The sequence below is a fragment of the Trichoderma evansii genome (genome assembly GCF_050947405.1).
Source record: "Trichoderma evansii strain SZMC 28006 chromosome Unknown GGI43scaffold_34, whole genome shotgun sequence".
NCBI lineage: Eukaryota > Fungi > Ascomycota > Sordariomycetes > Hypocreales > Hypocreaceae > Trichoderma > Trichoderma evansii.
The window spans coordinates 106,301-123,363 of NW_028145172.1; the positions used below are offsets into that span (position 1 = coordinate 106,301).

Here is a 17,063-nt window from a genome sequence, read left to right on the forward strand (position 1 = left end):
ACATACATATACCATATATCCAAATCGACTGAGCTGGAGGGAGCCAGTCACATATATAGCAATATTGAGCGACAAAAAAAAAAAGGGTGGTTCATCTGAACCAGTAGCTGGAATAAAAGAGAACAAAAAAATAATAAAGTACAATCTAATCAAATTAATCTCACCTTTTGTGCCAAAACTCGTCTCTTCAAGCTGGCTGCTGGATGTGAGCCCAATGTATAACGAATCTGAGGCGCTACACGACCGCGACTCCACAGCGGCGGCTCCACTAAAATTTCAGCAGACCAAGGCAGCCAAGCAGCTGAAAGCGCTTCTGACAGCACGCGCCAAGGCAGCGTTGCACAGGCTCATTTTTCTATCAGATCCAGCTGGGATCTCTTCTCAGCATCTCGTGTTCCGCGTTTCTGCCTGCACTACAAATAAACTCCTCGATCCTTGATCCTCTCTGGCTTCTTCGACAACCAACCGGCCATGCAGCTGCACCTGTCGAGTCGCTGAAAATGCAATCTCAGGACATCCGCCTTCGGCTGGTGATCCGCCGCCACGGGCTGCCCGAGATCAAGCTTGTCTGGCCGTGTTCCTGCACCGAGGACGTCACCATCGCAAAGGTTTTGGAGCAGGTCAACGAGGTCATTCCCCTCGAGAGCGGCGAATGGGGCCTTGAAGACTATGCCGTGGAGCTCGAGGATGGGAAAGGCGGCACCTTTGAGTGTCTACACTTCCAGCAGGTTGGCCGGATCCTGAAAGACGAAGATCAAGTCATGTGAGTGTCGCCCGAGTTTTAACTAGTGGCTCAGTTTTCATTCTAATTCTTTCACTTAGTATTCGATCTCTCCTCACCGGCGACTTGAAGCGACGGCGACTCAGCGGACGACACCAGATCTCCGATGATGGGAGACACTTGATAGATGGCCTTGCCTTTGGCAGATCTTGGATAAGAACTCCTCGTGACCGCCCTCACATCGACCTGCCGCCACGAAAACGTGTTCGTTTCAGCAACGAGATTGAAGATGACGATGAAGAGCAGGAGCAGCTTCTGTTAGACGGATTGCCTTCGTCTCAGAACGGAAACCTCAAGAACGTGCGAATCATAGACCATTACGAAAATGACGGCGACGACGACGACGACGATTTTCAAGACTACCAAGAATATCCCGATGGCTCCACTTCGGCATCTGATGCCTCTCCGCATAGAAGAGGACATATGGGCGAGGACATGGAAGATAGCGACATGGACGATGATGCTGATGAAGAGAATGATGACGATGAAGATCTTGAAGCGGAACTGCGCCTCCTAAGACAAGATGCTACTGCCGGCGCCAATGGTACCTACGGGCAGCGTTCTAATTTGCTTGAAAATGACGAAGAAGGCATTGAGATAGGAGATGAAGAAGATGATGTGGCAGGCGTTTTCCCCAGCTTCAACTCTGCTAGCAAAGATTCAATAGCTACTCCTAGCTATAGTCACCTATCCATGGACGTCCTTGCTGCGGTGTTTCGATTGGCATTTTCAGAGTTATCCGACGAAGATATCAAATCAGCCCTTACCCGGACGAACAAGAATATGAGAAAAACTTATTTGTCGCTGGCAATGCTTCAAGATCCTTCTCAAGATTTTGATCGTATGATGGACGACGCTGCTTTTGTTCTTGCCCGGGAATCTCTTCAACACGCCAAGGAGAGCAACAACATCCTCAGCGGGATTGAAGCTACCAGCAGATTCCGCATTGATAGTCGCAAGAAAGCAAAAGGACAATCGAAGCCGCTTATTCAGGAAGTCGAAGATTCTCAAGAAATCGAAGATTCTGAAGATCCTACAGATTCCCAGTTGAATGGTGGTGTCTCAATCTCTCTCGCAAGATCGAATCAGATCCAAGAGTTGAGTAGCGACGAAACTTCCGAATCTGACTTTGAGGAGTCTGAATCAGATTCAGAAGAGGATACATCTTCAGAAGAAAATAGTGGATCGGACTCTGAGAACGACTCCAGTGATGCCTCTGGGAATAGTAGCTCTTCCGGCGAGGTAGATAACCTGGGCCGTATTTTTGTTTTACATAAGACAAACATGGCTTCCAAGAAATCAAAAGATGCCTCGTCAGAGGAAAGCTCACTTGGCGATGACAATGTTGGCAATGCTGGCCCGAGGGCTATGGATAGCAAGGGGCGTGGCCGCAATGCTCGCGTCCCTTCAAGCTCTTCTGATGAGAGCAGCGACGTATCAAGCGATTCAGATTCGACAGAGGAGTCAGACTCTGAATCAGAATCGGAATCGGAGTCTGAATCCGAGTCTGAATCTGAATCCGAGTCAGAGTCTGAAGTAGAAGAAATAACGTCGAAAAAGCCGGTCAAGCCAACACAACCAGCAAACAAAAAACAGGACATCACAGTTACGCTTGCTACTCAAGTTCAAGCAGCTAATAAATTGCCATCAGTTGGTCTGACACGAACACAAAAGCGCAATGCGAGAAGGAAGCGCAATAAGGCTTTTAAAGAATTAGGACTTGAGCAATCTCTTTTAACAAACGGTGACGAAGACGATGCAACAAATGAAGACTTCTTAGCACGAAAAGAGGCACTGCTAGCTGCTATTCTCAACGACTCTCCCGAAGACGGCGCAACAAACGGTGAGGCAGAGATGGAAGATGCTCCTCTCCTGGATCCAGTGCCGGAAGACCAACCGCAGGAGATGGAAACAGGTGTCAACAAGGCGACCGAAGCTGGAACATCAGATCTGAAAGATACGCCGGGAAAACGCTCAAATCGCGTTGATCTGGGTGCAGGCCGCCGGCTTGTATTTGGTGCTCTGGGCTTGAAAGCCCCGGCAACCAAAGCTGACGAGCAAAAAATCCGTGAAAACCTCATGAAAGACGTGCGACCACTGGTCAATCCACGCACTCTGCAGGATGGTGACGGCAACAATGCCAATGACTCTCCATTAGAGGATGAAGAAGACCCTGATGCTTGGAGAGAGAAAATTATCTACAAGGGTGTGGAATGCTGCCATGAAGACATGGTACTTAGCGAGCCTCCATTCCCTTTTGTCCAACGCTGGGATCCCCAGCAAAAGTATCAGACTATGCGAAAGCGAAAGCGCGCCTCGGAGAACTACCAAGCCGATACCTCGTACGATGACTCTGCGTACTATTATGCTGATGAACCCGAGGGAGACTACTACGCTGAAGATGCAGGAGAAAAAAGTAAAAAGAAGAAAAAGAGAAAGTCTGCAAGCCTGCAAAATGGCCATGCGGATCAAGATGAGCAAGATGTGATTCTCAACTACGACGAAGCGCCCACAAAGAGCAGACAGTTTACAGACCTAGATGATCTGCCATCTTTACCCAAAGATGTCAAGGCGCTGCCGTTGCTAACGCCTGAATCAGCCCAGCCTGGGATGGTTATTACTTGGAATCAGCTCCTCATGTCAAAAGCTACGAAATGGCAGCCAGAATTGTTACCGATTACGGGCCTAATCATTCCTGGAGGTGAAGATGGTAGCATTCACGTCATGTTGGCCAGACGAGATCGCGAGAATAACGAAAAGGTATACGATGAGATCACGGGAAAGCGAGTGTACGACAAATTTGAAGCTCCAGACCTAGACGAAGCGAGCGGAGAAGATGACGAGGAAGAAGAGGACAGCGGCTTCAGATCATTACAGTGGACGGAGATGCTTGAGCCTCGTATTCTGCAGCAAGCTCCTGTGAGCAACAACACGGAAGCGGCGGCTACAGAAGGCGAGATGCCATCAGGGCATGACCAGGTAAGCGAACTCCAACCAGAAGCGGATGCTTTAGAGAGCCAACCCAGTACGGGTCAGGTGCGGGCTGCTGTTGAAAATGATTTGATGCACGACTCCTTTGGCACAATACAGTCCGGTCAACGATTGCCAAGACTGGATCTCTCCATGTCTGAAGTGCAAATTAGCACTGCCAGCAATAGCTTCGAGTTTATCGGACACCTGAACAGCAACAATCCTGCAAAAATAGTAGACGCTCAAATAGACCACGCGTTGACTGCTGCAGCCAACCCTTCACATGCACATTCTGCAAAGTCAAATTGTTTGGTAGAGCGAGAAGACGAAGCAGCTGCTGACCAAGAGGCAGAACTAGCACGTAGCCTAGCGAATGCCGTGGCAGAAGGAGTCTCGAATTCACACACGCCTGTACCGAAGATGACGGAGCCGTCTGAAGATCAAAGAGGAGAAGAGGAAGGAGAGCAAGCAAGACGAGAGGGAGAGCAGGGAGAAGAGCAGACATCAGCACCTAGTGATAGTACGATCCATTCCGACGCAGTCATCGCCGTATCGCAGTTTAGTATCCCCAGTGGGCGGCAACCGCGGACGGCATTTTCCATAGAAGACGGTCCACATCACGACACCTTGATCCCCGAAACATTGCTGCATCTACGCGAGAGCACACCACAGCCGAACAACTCAAAATCGCAGGCGTCGAGTTCCAGCAGAAGCAGCCCGTTTCCGTCGCTTGAAGAGATATTCCTGTCTGCTCAACCCACTCAGAATTCTGGCAGGAAGGTAACCCCTTCTTTGCCAGTGAGCCAAGTTATACCTGCACGGGATATGGAATACGAAGAAGCCATGCGCAAACTAGATGAAGGGCACGAATCGGACCCCTCTCCCGATAAGCAGGAAAAAGAAGAGGAATTGGGTAGCAAGGTGTTTCCCAACGCAACGCAGCCATCGCTTCGCACGAGAGTTGCAAATGAGAAGCTGCCAGCGCTGTCAACTTCTCTTTCTCAGCCGGAGAAGAGGACGAAAGACAAATCACCGTTTGCTATACCGACTGGGAGTCAGGTCATTGTTCTGAGCTCTAGCCCAGGCTCCAGTAGTGGCATGCCAAATGAGAATAATGAACCCGAAGATGAGAGAGCCAGTCCTGCGAAGAGAAAAAGAAAGTTGCCCACTGGTCCTGGGTGGGTTAGGAAAGGCACCCGGGACGAGAGAGATGGGTTGAATGGCCAGAAGAAAGAGAGAGTGGCGACTTCATCGAGAGCCAGTCGCCAAAGACGATCAGAAGCAGAAGCAGAGCCGCTGTCGCACGTGCCGCTTGTCAGCGCTGTAAGCAAATTTAAAGGGCGAAAGGGGCGGTAGAATAGGACTGGTTATTCCAGCTTATGGGAGTGAATGGTTGCTGGGTGGATGATGATACCAGATAGATATGGAGAGAGTTCCGCAGTATATCGCCTTGTAAATAATGTGTAAATGGAGAGAGTGCATAGGACTAGCAGCCGATGGCAAGAGTTAGCAAGATGGCTTGTTTGCATTGAGTTTGCGCGAGCGGCATTTGGTTGAGCGAGCATATCTAGACGTGTCATTTCTTCTTCATTCGAATTAAACATATGACAATCTACGAGTACAAATTGAATACTTTTTGGGGTTTAGATGTAGGCCCCTGTTTCGGAGACGCTCTAATTTTTATTTTTACTGTTTCATTGCCCGTAACCGCCAGTCATCATTCTGTGGCAAATACTACGCCTTGACGGTGTTAGTCACGGGATGATATCGTGCCGAATGTAAATGCCATTACCCTGTGGTCAGTCGCGATTCACGCCTTTGCCCCCTTCCTTTTGAACAGAATAGGGCGATAGAGTGCGTTTCACAATGCTGGGGGTCACATTTTTAGTGGCGCGATTGGTTGAGCTGGAGATGTTTATACATGGAGCAGAAGCCGAAAGTTAAAAGCTGGTGATTGGGGACAAAGTGGGAATGAAATGCACAATTGAGTTTGGGTAATCCTGACACGCTGGAGCCTAAGAAATGGGGGGAGTACAGGCTGTGCAGCGGCTACGCCGTCAATAGCAAGTAGCATGCATTGGGGGATCGTCAGCCAACCATTTCAGGCGGTAGCGTGGGATTTTTGGGGGTAGCTGAGGATGCTGGATCGATTGGTTGGTGGTGATGGTTGAATAATAGCGTCTCTCCTACGTTGGTACACAGAGCGCAGGGGGCAGAGTGGTAAAATGTTGAGGCATGTGACGGGGAAGAAAGGATTGGATTGAGTTTCAAGTTTTTGCTTATACCTTGGTTCATTGTATGATGCTGGATAGGGATACTGGTGAAACGTTGAGAGCGTTTGTTTTTGCAACATTTATACGGGAAAAGGAAGGTAGCAAAAGGCAGGCAGTTGGCTCGTATATGCCGGGCATGGATGACTAGGTAGTTGATTCATTGTTTGTCTCGTGCCTACAGTTTAGATCGCTATTATTTTTATTTATTATTTATTTTTTAAATGTGTATGCAAGTCCTGCTTCACGTACATGCGATATTGTGATTTTCAAGATTCCCCGATTTTTTCCCTTTTCCTGCTTTACTTGCATGCATTGATGTATTGTTTGCTGCTCAATTACATCAGAAAGTGCTCTAGCGAGCGATGATCAAGGACACGCAGCTTGGTCTCTCCCTCTTTTCCTTTCCTTTTTTCTCTCATTCTCTCATCGATTTCTCCCTCTTGGTGTCTGCGGCGATCCTGTCCAAGACAAAAGCGTCTCGGAATCATCCTCCCCTCTGACGTCGACGAATTACCACAGAGTTTACCTGTGGTGGGGCCGCCTATTCAATAGTGATGCTTGGCCCGGAATCAGCAGAGCCAGAAGCTGTCATGCGCCACCGGCACCCGGAACGACAGCCCTGGTCTTTTGCCGCCGTCTTCCAGCGCTTCTTGATCTCTGACATCTCCCTCTTCTTCATCTTTACGACAGCTTCTGCATATCCCACTACGCCTGCAACATCTGCTTTTACTTCATCTACTTCAGCTTCAGCATCGGCTTCTTCTGCTTCTACACAGACACTGCTTGCGCCTTCACAGCTTAGACCCTCTACAGCAGCTCCATCGCATCAGCTCGGGCACGCGACCCCACCGTCTGCCGCAGACGCCGCATTATCGACGCTTGTGAAGATCGCGCTGCTGGCCAGGCTTGACGACCCAGCAGCGTCTTCTTCTGCTTCTGCCTTGCATCTTTCTGCCGGCTCTTCTCCTTCACCAGCTCCTCGTTACACTCACCTTGTCGCACCGCCGCCAGGTCAAGACGCCACCATGTCGGACCTGGGCTATCGCATGAACGGTGAATACACCTGCACAACCATCGGCGGCGAGACGTTCTGCAGAGTGCACGTGCCGGTGCTCAAGGCTGATGCGCCGATGAGGGCGACGGATATGCGCGTGGTGCTGGCCGTGGTGAGCTGCCTGGCCGGGATTCTTGCCTGGGGCCTGGTTTAAGAGACGAAGCAAGACTGTGAGCGAGACTTGGACGGTGGCGATATTGTCACGGCATACATGGTCTGCTACATGGGCTGCTACACTACGTACCGACAGCGGGCAACGGCGTCTACGGAGAATGCACAGAGCAAGGGAAGCTGGATTGTTTCTATTTTTCACGTCATGATTTCACAGCCGTCGCTGGCTGGATGACTCATTGTTTCTTTTTTACCGGAGTCCAGGGCTGCTTTGGAATTTTGGGTTCCATGATTTTTGAGCTTTTAGGCTGGACATGTCTTACAGCTGGATGGCTGACTTACACATGTATGAGCTTGGCGTTGGGGGGATTTATACCTATTGGCATTTACGCATCGTGGCTTGTCATTATCATGTTCATATCGCGATAGCTGGGCAGCTCTATCCGTTATTCCTATACGCAAAAATATACGACGTTATGACATTTACAGCTGAAGCCGACATCTTCAGCCCAAAATCGTAATCACATTCATTCTTCCACATGCAGTGAAACCACAGGCAGCTCCACAGCGGGGGGTTATAGGCGGTTGGTAGCGGGGCGGCGGGGTAATTCTGCGCCAAGGCCCAGCGAGCTTCTGATCCAAGCTCTAGGCCAATCAGAGCTTCAGCCACCATCACGACGAACACGAACTCTTCTATTCGTGTTCCTGCCCGAGCACTGGCCTTTACCGCTTAGGTCCTGGGATCACATTTCTATCCCATATCTTTTTCTTCTTCTCCTTTCTTTTACTTACAATCCAGATACCCCCAAAAACCTCGATTCAATTCACCATGGCGCAGGTTCCTCTGTTCCGTCTTCAGTGCGGCGTCAATTCCTACGAATGGGGCAAAAAGGGCAGCGAGTCGGCCGCTGCTCGATACGCCGCCGCCACCCCTTCAGACGACCTGACAATTCAAGCTGACAAGCCCTACGCCGAGGTACGGCCTGGATATCATTCATTGTCCCTTTCAGCTTTGCTGCAGTAGCTCACTCACTCTCTTCTTCGTTGCTACAGCTGTGGATGGGCACCCACCCCTCCAACCCCTCCAAAGACCTCAAGACCGGCCGCACTCTCCTCGACCTCTGCTCCGAAAACCAGAGCCTCCTCTCCGAACCGGTCTCTGCCAAATACGGTGCCAAGCTGCCCTTCCTCTTCAAGGTCTTGTCCGTCAACAAGGCCCTTTCCATCCAGGCCCATCCCAACAAGACGCTCGCCGAGCAGCTCCACGCCCGAGACCCGAAAAACTACCCCGATGACAACCACAAGCCTGAGATGGCCATTGCCATCACTCCTTTTGAGGGCCTGTGTGGATTCAGACCTCTGGGCGAAATCGCACACTTTTTGGAGACGGTGAAGCCCCTAAGAACTTTAGTTGGGGAGGACGAAGCGTCACAATTTATCCAGGCCGCCAAAGAGGAGGGCGGCGATGAGGCATCAAAGAAGAAGGCTCTGCAAAAAGCATTCGGCGGCCTGATGTCCTCTTCTTCCGACGATGTTGAGAGGGAAATCGCTGGCCTTGTGGCGCTCGCAAAGTCTGAGGGCGCCGACTTCGCTGCTGGTGGCGTGCCGTCCACCAAGGGTGATGTCCTTGTCGAGCTTGTCACCCGACTCCACGGCCAATACGGCTCTGATATTGGCATTTTCGTGCTCTTCTTCCTCAACTTTGTCACTCTGCAGCCTGGCGAGGCCCTGTTCCTTGTCGCCGACGATATCCATGCCTACGTCTCCGGAGACATCATCGAATGCATGGCAGCCTCTGACAATGTTGTCCGTGCTGGCCTGACGCCCAAGTTCAAGGATGTGACCACTCTTGTCGACATGCTCACGTACAACTATGCGCCTATCGACGAGCAGAAGATGAACCCCACCGAATACCCCTACGCAACACTTAACCGGACTGCTTACAGCTCTGGATCAGCCGTCATGCTGTACGATCCTCCGATTGAAGAGTTCAGCGTCGTGCGTACTCTACTCCGCGGAGAGGGAGCAAAGGCTACTTTTGATCCTCTCGAAGGCCCCAGCATCGTCATTTGCACCAACGGCAAAGGCACAATTTCTTCCGGGGAAACAAAGCACGAGATTGAGGAAGGACACATCTATTTTGTCGGATCTACTGCAGAGTTGATCCTTGAGTCTGCAGTTGGCAAAGAGGAGGAGTTTACAACATTCAAGGCTTTCTGCGAAATTGGTGGATCAGAAAAGGAGAAGCTGTGATGACGTAGAGCTCCCATGCATTTACGAAACGTTGAACCATGTACAGATGAAACGAATTGCATGAATGCGATTTGGAATTTGGGTCAAGCGACAGACACTAGCTACATAGTAATGACATAGAGAGACATGACCACTCTTTTTTTGCTCTTCGCCGCGTCTTTCTAGCGCCGATGCCAACCGTGCACCCTCTACTACAACCTTGAGTCTTGTACGGGCCCAGCGCCACTTACATATAATTATTTATAAAGATTTACATTCTATTAGGACATTAGACAATCGCAATCACGGTATCAAGACTTACAATCTATATCACCATCGGCAATGGCCTGACTCACCACCGCCAAGTCTCCTGTTGTCGAGATTTCACGTGATTGCTGCTGGATGAGTCATCTAGATTGCCCCTCCAAAAAATCATTCAAGAAACACTCACTACCCCACGTTCGAGATACCAGACCTTATCAACCTTTTTCAGTGTTATCCGCAGTTCACAATGGCTGAAGAAACGAACCCCCCAGCTCCTACAGCCGAAAAGCCCGTCGACGCGGCCGCCGACGCTGCCGCCGACGCTGGCCCTTCCAAGAAGGCTGCCAAGAAGGCCGAAGCCAAAGCCAAGAAGGAAGCTCTCAAGGCCCAGCGCGCTGCTGAGCGAGTTGCCGTGGCTTCAACTAGCAACGAGCCCGAAGAAGACCCCTCCAAAGACTACTACGGCTCTGCCACCCCGGCTCTGCTCAACACCTTTTCGCCTGATGCCGAGGACGTCAGCCTGAAGTCCATCAACGAATCCCACGTTGGCAAGAAGGTCATTATCCGAGCATGGCTACAGAACACACGTATGCAGGGTGCCAAGATGGCCTTTGTCGAGCTGCGTGAGGAGGGCAATTGGGCCATTCAGAGCATTGTGTCCGCTACAGGCGAGGCCAAGGAGGGCGACTCGGCTCCCGTCATCAGCAAGCGCATGGTCAAGTGGGTGGGAGCTGTCAACCCCGAGAGTTTCGTCACTGTCGAGGCGACGGTCGAGAAGCCTTTCGCGCCCGTCAAGAGCTGCCGCGTGACCGATTTCGAGCTGCACATCTCCAAGCTATTCATCATTTCTGCTGCTCCCGCGACCCTGGGCATGACCTTGGCGGCGGCGAACCGTGCCGTTACCAACTTCAGCGATGAAGAGGTCAAGCCTGAGGAGGCCGCCGCCGCCGCTCAAGAGAAGGAGGCTGAAGGAGGTCCCCCAGCAGCGTCAATGCTGACTCACTTGGACAACATTGTCATGCACAAGCGCTCCCCCGTCCAGCAGGCCATTGCTGTATGTCATGACCACGTTGGTATTTTCAATTCCAGGCTACTGTGCTGACATGAGAATGCAGGATATCCGTGTCGAGGCCAAGCACCTGTTCCGCTCATATCTGCGCGACCACGGATTCAAGGAGTTTGAGCCGCCGTGCCTCATCGGAGCCGCCTCAGAAGGCGGTGCCAACGTTTTCGCCATGCCATACTTCAACCAAAAGGCCTACCTGGCCCAGTCACCACAGTTCTACAAGCAGTTTGAGATTGCCGGTGGTCGAAAGCGCGTCTTTAGCATTGGACCTGTGTTCAGAGCTGAGAACTCCAACACTCCGAGACACATGACTGAAGTATGCTTGCCTCTTTATCTATCTCATTTCTACCGGAATCTGACATGTCCTTTTTCTTCTTAGTTCACTGGTCTCGATATGGAGATGGAAATCCGAAAAGACTACACGGAGGTCCTTCACATGCTGGAAGGCGTGCTTCTGCACATTTTCCGCGGCATCAAGGGTAAGCTTGTTCCTATTTTTTTTTCTGACCAGCTCTCCCTTTTCTTTTCGCGTTTCACTGAATTCCCCGCTAATGAAAACACACAGAGCATTGCGCGGCCGAGGTTGAACTCATCCGTTCCGTTTATCCTTCCCCCGAGCTTCTTCTCCCCGAGCCTGGAAAGGAAGTGCGCTTGACTTTCGCAGAGGCCCAGAAGCTGCTCCGAGAGGAAGGCCCCGAAGAATTCCGCAACGTTCGCGACGACGAAGATATGTCAACACCTCAAGAGAAGGCATTGGGCGCACTGGTTCGTGAAAAGTACAAGGTCGACTTCTTCGCAGTCGACAAGTTCCCCGAAGCCGCGAGACCCTTTTATGCCAAGGTCGACCCGGCCAGCAAGCCCGAAGAACAGGTGACAAACGCATTCGACATGTTCCTGCGTGGACAAGAGATCTTGTCTGGTGGTGAACGTATTGCCAACCCAGATGAGCTTGAGGCCCGCATCCGCTCCAAGGGTGTCGACCCTACAAGCTCTGGTATCAAGGAGTATATCAATGTCTTCCGCGAGGCTGGTGTACCACCTCACGGTGGAGGTGGTATTGGTCTTGACCGTGTGGTTGCATGGTATCTTGCCTTGCCTAGCGTGCACTTGGCCGCATACTACCCGCGAACACCCAAGAGACTGTTGCCATAGATGTCTTTTTGAGAATAAGAAAAAAGTTGTGAATACAGAGTTGTGTGAAGGGACTTCATCTGGTCAAAATAAATTACAGGAGATATATAGAAATCCCGTGTTAGAGATCAGAGTTTAACATTGTACTATACCCGTGATCACGATGATTAAGAGAAATCGATGATTTTTGGTTTGAAAAGATACATACTCAAGTGGCCCAAGTCGTTGGATTGTGGCTTGCCATTCGCTCTGACTCCTTAGCTATATTCTAACAGTAATTTATTCATTGCCTCACCGGATATACGTTTATGGCGCTTATGCTGTTTGTGTAATTCTTTTGCTTCATGTATAAACATACATTATTTTACAAGTGTCAAAACAAATTTGCCGTCGTTCATCTGGCCTGGAACTATGTTGGCCGCAAGCTTCAACGACATTTGGAAAAGACTGCTGTAGACTCGCAATGTGAAACACTGCCAAGCAATGCTAACTGACTCTCTATTCTAGCACAATGAACGACTGCTGTCTAATTGCTAAAATGGGTCCTTTGGAATACGCTCTGAATATCAGTTTTGGAGATACGTCCGCAGTATCCGAAGCAAGAGAAAATCGCGCGTTGACAAAGTGATTGAACTGAGACGGGGTTACCATTGCGTCTTCTTTGGTAGAACGAGCCTCTGTGAGGATACGACGCATCCCTACCTGAGACTGTTAAGTAAGCATATAGAAGCAAGTTTGCTGAGTTAGCTGATTTCTCAACTACTACGGAGTACATCGTCAGCAAATCCACTATGGTTAGCGAAAAGTTCTCCAGGTGATGCACTATAGCAGATCTCCGGTAACCGCTGTGCCGCCGAGCCTTGAGATGTTATCGCGTATTAGGGCGGTAGTCATCTTTGAGCTCTTAAAATAGAAACCGAAAGCGAAGAAGAGCGTATTTCAGAAGAAGAGCGAGGCGAGCAAAGAAGAGAATGACCATCTATGTTTTGCTTATAATAGTTTTTAGCCTAGCGATGATTCCACAACTCATCACATGGCTGATAAACGCAATCTGAGAACGACATCACAAGGATAAGCACGCATATCAGAAAATTTTTAGCAGATTCGGGAGTCGGGTCAACGTAGACATGTCTCTGCGCTTGGCGGCTTCTACCGCTTTTATTTACGGCCGTCGTCGCTTACAACGGTTCTTGATGATTCGCCACAACACCATGGTGCGATTAGCGATTAGCAGGACCCTGTTGGAAATACAGAGATCAAATTACATCATAATCTTCCTTTTTACTAATGACACTAGCCTGTTTGTGCGGATGTGGATCGCGGCAGATGCTCCGTGCAGCGGTAGTCGTAGATTCAAGATGCTGAATATGGCATGAGGCATAATAAGCAGGCTACATGAACCAATCGCGCTGCCCGAGGAGTGCAACGAGCAGATGTAGCTTCGTCGACGATGCCGGCATTTCGGAGATCCAATACGGCGTATTCCGTAATACCAGCACCGGCACGGCGGTAGATCCCACAGCTAGCAGTCACACGGTGGGCGGCGTTGCTCTTGTACGTGTATAGCGTGTAGCTGAGCAGCCCAGCTAGCACTTTTTTTCTCCTTCACCGCAAATACTTTGGCCGGCCCTGACGCTAAACGCCTTGGCTGCCGCTAATTCAAGGGTTCTTCTCTAACGGTGAGGGTGAAGCAGGTGTTAAGAACTGTCGTCTTATTTCCACGGTTACTGTACCAGAGCCGCCTGCCAGCCACAGCCACGCGCTATTAATGTCATTGTGTAAATCGAAGTGGTTGGTTTAAATCTTTAATGCAACTCAGCTCGGTCCACTTTCGGCATCGAAGCTCTCATGTTTGTTATACGCCTGACCGAGTCATCCGGCTATGATGCAAGTGGAAGCATTCAGCCGTTCACTAACAAATGGGGAGCGTATCCTGCCAAGGGATAAAAGCCTGGCAGTGCACTGTAGAAGCAAAGTAGTATTTATGAATGGTTGTCAAAGTCTTCATCAGCTGCTCTGATCTCGAGTCAAAGCTTTCTTGCTCTTCACCGTATTCGTGCTCGGTAATTGAGCTAGTACCAACCACGCCGGGCTATTCCGCTGCCCCGGCTCGCTTAGCAGCAGCTCATATCTCGACGCCCCCCTTTGCCTGGCCAAGAGCCAACTGTGGATTCTCCAGCTTAATAAAGGCGATGATTCCAGAATAAAATTGAGCTCATTGTTGTGTCCTCTTTTAACATATATGCTTAATCAATTCGCCTATCTCACAAAAAACACGATGATGCTTCTTTGACACTCCTGGTTGAGTCCAAGAAGAAACTACTCCGTATAACACGCCGTCCTTTAAGCAGCTTACAGGCGGGACGATCATAATGGCGGCACCTGAAGATCTAGAAACAGGGGCTGCGGCGCCTTCACTGTCAGTACCGAGCCTGGCATCGGCAACCACCGCCGCTGCAGACGAGAATGGACAGAATCAATCTGTCGAGGGAGCAACAAGCAAAGAACCCAGCAAAACTCTCGAACCCACCACACGTTTTTCAGGCCGTCAGATCTTTTATGTCTTTGGTTTAGATGGCTTGGGCGCAATGGCACTCTCTGGGGGTGTCAATTTCGCCATCGCGTACGGTAAGCTTTGTTCTCTCTCGAGATGCTTTCTAAGACGCACATCGCTAACACTCTCACAGCCATGTATGCCACACAAAACACCGCCAAGAAGCCTATTCGTCTATGGCAATTCCCCAACACGTTGGCCGGTGATGCTGCTGTTACAATATTTGTGCAGTGTGTCATCACCTGGTTCGTCGAGCTAGTCCTCCTTCGCTATGATCTTCGCAATCACTCAGTGCAGCCCATCGGCTTCATCTCACAGCCATCTAACCAATGGTTACGGATTTTCTTCTTCCTCCCACGCGATCCATCTGCCGGTGTTGGGGAGCAACATCGCCCATGGACTTTTCTTGAATTTATCCAGCAGGCCTTGAGGGGCCTCAGCTTCGGTGTCGTCAGCTTCCTTATATTATGGCCCATCTTCATGGGCGCACTGACGGGATTCGGGACAAAAGAAGGCCTTGATTATGTTTATCACAACAAATGGCTGCCCCAAGTTTTTAAATTAATATTGGGTGGAGTTTTGGGCCTGCTTACAACGCCGCTAATGGCAATGTTTTGGCTGATTAAAGCGGGCTGGGAATACAAAAAGGATGAGACTGCAACGGCTGCAGAAGTATGAGACTGCGTCCATACTATGAGTATATGAAATGCATAGACGCCCATATATATTTACCGATTTTTTAATATTTAATACATAATTCATGACTACAAGATATCTTTCATCTATATTTGGCGTCACGCAGGCTCGTGCTAAGTAACTGCTTACACAAACATTTGGCGTGCCATAACTAAATCCGCAATGATGGTATTCACTTTACATCAGCAAAGCGGTTAGCTATACGTTAAAAATTCTAAAAGGGGCCATTGTTCTAATATAAAAATTATGTATAAGTCCATCAACGGTGAGTTTTTCTTTTCCACATGATGTAACACTCAGCTAAATGTGTACAATCATCTAAGGAAGTGATGCATTTTATACAACAGCTCTCTAAAACTAAAGATTGTCACCATGAGTACCATTTAGGCAAGCTGAGATTTATCTAAATAATATATACAGTGTGGCGCCTTGTAGTAGGATCAAAGTGTGCGCAGGGCAAATTTGGCTCGTTCTCTTGCTTCGCCATGTATAGCTTTCTATCCGACTTGGAGTGTACATATAACCGCCCAATTCTCCGAAATCGACTCATTTTAGGGTCGACTATTTCAAGAAGAAGGCATGAAAGGAAGTCTTCATCGCAACCCCCGTTATGATCTGCAGGTAGATAAGACTTCCAATGATCTTGCCACGGTATATAATACAAGCTATCCTTAGCGGTCCATGCTGCTATATCTGCATTATCAAGTTGGAAATCAAGAGTTGCTTCTGTAGTATATCTGCCGTATCTGCTGGTAGCGTCCGACCAATCTTTAAACTTTCTGGAATCTTGCCCCGAGCCGTCCGGGACCACATACACATCTGTTTCTTCGCCGTCAAAATATGGCTTTAATCGCCATTTTTTGAGAGCTCCCACTACTTGAACTTCGATGACTGGATGCAACAAGGGGCCGTATAAATCATCAGTCCATTCTTCAATCGATGTATTTGGAGTCTCGCGAAATTTGACGCATTTTACAGCAACCAAGAAGCCCGAATTGCCTTTTGCATGGTTTGGCTCGATCGGCACCGCTGTAGATGCCCACGAAAAGATAGGTGCCGGTACTGGTTGGCTTGATCATGTTGAAGCAAGCACAGCCGATCCCGAGGGTCTTCAACGACTGCTCGAAACCACATCATCTCAGAAGCAAGGTTCCGAAGCCACAACCCGGCAACGTAATTATCATCAACCAGCGCTTTGAAGAATTTGGCGATACCAGAAAAAACGACAGCACGATCACTTGCAAAAGTCAGATTGCATCTGGAATATTTTGCCAAGATATTGCCCCAGGCGTCATAGAGTTGCGTACCTGGCGTAGTGGGTCCGAGTGCAGTTGGCTGGTTCTGCGACTTCTGAAGCTTGCTAAAATCGGCTTTGAGAACAATATCTCCTTCTCGGAGGATTTCCGGGAACTTATCTGGAAACCTTTCGCAAAGCGTATGCTGAATACACTCGAAGAAAACCTCGCGCGTACCGAAACGGAGATTTCTTGGACATAGCCAGCGTTCTTGCACTACCCAGCCTCTGGCACCCGGAGGAGACCTGGAAACTTGTTCTTCCCAAAATTTGTTCTCAACTAATATGCATTTCTCCACAGCTACTGCATCCGGATTTGGCTCACGTTTGACTTTCCAGTCAATCTTAAGCTTATCCATCAGTCATAAGTCTCTCTCAAAATATAACCCACGCTTACCAGATCCCCAATCAGCAGAGACGTTGCAGTACGAGTTTTTGTAAACTTGGTCCATTCTAAGGGCCTCAGCTCGCCAGTCCTCTCCGACATCACCTTGTTGAATGATGCATAGTGAGTCAATCCAAACGTATCGAATTTGTAGGCGTTGGGCGAGCGCGATGAAATCTTGGTATCTTTTGGGCAGCATTTTGATAGAAAATCCATCCTTCCAAGTATCCATCGTTTGAGTTGTAAGAGTTG

At 49.4% G+C, this 17,063-nt stretch overlaps 6 protein-coding genes across 6 annotated transcripts; 5 read left to right on the forward strand and 1 right to left on the reverse strand.

Annotated features, from left to right (window-relative positions):
* Positions 1-330: 330 nt before the first annotated feature.
* On the forward strand, positions 331-5,113 carry GGI43DRAFT_275184 (uncharacterized protein). The gene is made up of 2 exons (XM_083201142.1): positions 331-763; positions 823-5,113. Exons 1-2 carry the CDS (start codon positions 501-503, stop codon positions 5,105-5,107), a joined length of 4,548 nt encoding a protein of 1,515 aa, XP_083055540.1. The 5' UTR covers positions 331-500; the 3' UTR covers positions 5,108-5,113.
* Positions 5,114-6,484: 1,371 nt separating this feature from the next.
* Positions 6,485-7,368, forward strand: GGI43DRAFT_275215 (uncharacterized protein). The gene has a single exon (XM_083201143.1). It carries the CDS (start codon positions 6,579-6,581, stop codon positions 7,230-7,232), a length of 654 nt encoding a protein of 217 aa, XP_083055541.1. The 5' UTR covers positions 6,485-6,578; the 3' UTR covers positions 7,233-7,368.
* A 774-nt stretch (positions 7,369-8,142) lies between these two features.
* On the forward strand, positions 8,143-9,893 carry GGI43DRAFT_418185 (mannose-6-phosphate isomerase PMI40). Its single transcript, XM_083207511.1, has 2 exons — positions 8,143-8,165; positions 8,243-9,893. The coding sequence occupies exon 2, from the start codon at positions 8,249-8,251 to the stop codon at positions 9,440-9,442; it is 1,194 nt and encodes a 397-aa protein (XP_083055542.1). The 5' UTR covers positions 8,143-8,165; positions 8,243-8,248; the 3' UTR covers positions 9,443-9,893.
* On the forward strand, positions 9,894-12,181 carry GGI43DRAFT_418187 (uncharacterized protein). The gene is made up of 4 exons (XM_083207512.1): positions 9,894-10,739; positions 10,801-11,067; positions 11,131-11,230; positions 11,317-12,181. Exons 1-4 carry the CDS (start codon positions 9,933-9,935, stop codon positions 11,901-11,903), a joined length of 1,761 nt encoding a protein of 586 aa, XP_083055543.1. The 5' UTR covers positions 9,894-9,932; the 3' UTR covers positions 11,904-12,181.
* Positions 12,182-14,311: 2,130 nt separating this feature from the next.
* Positions 14,312-15,473, forward strand: GGI43DRAFT_275295 (uncharacterized protein). Its single transcript, XM_083201144.1, has 2 exons — positions 14,312-15,397; positions 15,456-15,473. Exon 1 carries the CDS (start codon positions 14,533-14,535, stop codon positions 15,112-15,114), a length of 582 nt encoding a protein of 193 aa, XP_083055544.1. The 5' UTR covers positions 14,312-14,532; the 3' UTR covers positions 15,115-15,397; positions 15,456-15,473.
* Positions 15,474-15,535: 62 nt separating this feature from the next.
* On the reverse strand, positions 15,536-17,010 carry GGI43DRAFT_426294 (uncharacterized protein; the record flags this gene model as incomplete). The annotated part of the gene is made up of 3 exons (XM_083208622.1): positions 15,536-16,202; positions 16,262-16,757; positions 16,824-17,010. The coding sequence occupies 3 exons, from the start codon at positions 17,008-17,010 to the stop codon at positions 15,536-15,538; spliced, it is 1,350 nt and encodes a 449-aa protein (XP_083055545.1).
* Between the last annotated feature and the right edge of the window lie 53 nt (positions 17,011-17,063).

What these genes read in the sequence shown, in the direction of transcription:
- GGI43DRAFT_418185 (XM_083207511.1), top strand. Translation starts at nt 8,249, where the DNA reads ATGGGCACCCACCCCTCCAACCCCTCCAAAGACCTCAAGACCGGCCGC.
- GGI43DRAFT_275295 (XM_083201144.1), top strand. Translation starts at nt 14,533, where the DNA reads ATGCTTTCTAAGACGCACATCGCTAACACTCTCACAGCCATGTATGCC.
- GGI43DRAFT_418187 (XM_083207512.1), top strand. Translation starts at nt 9,933, where the DNA reads ATGGCTGAAGAAACGAACCCCCCAGCTCCTACAGCCGAAAAGCCCGTC. An exon ending in CTCCGAGACACATGACTGAA is followed by an intron (nt 11,068 to 11,130) that starts GTATGCTTGCCT and finishes TTTTCTTCTTAG; the next exon opens with TTCACTGGTCTCGATATGGA. An exon ending in CATTTTCCGCGGCATCAAGG is followed by an intron (nt 11,231 to 11,316) that starts GTAAGCTTGTTC and finishes GAAAACACACAG; the next exon opens with AGCATTGCGCGGCCGAGGTT.
- GGI43DRAFT_275215 (XM_083201143.1), top strand. Translation starts at nt 6,579, where the DNA reads ATGCTTGGCCCGGAATCAGCAGAGCCAGAAGCTGTCATGCGCCACCGG.
- GGI43DRAFT_275184 (XM_083201142.1), top strand. Translation starts at nt 501, where the DNA reads ATGCAATCTCAGGACATCCGCCTTCGGCTGGTGATCCGCCGCCACGGG. An exon ending in AAAGACGAAGATCAAGTCAT is followed by an intron (nt 764 to 822) that starts GTGAGTGTCGCC and finishes TCTTTCACTTAG; the next exon opens with TATTCGATCTCTCCTCACCG.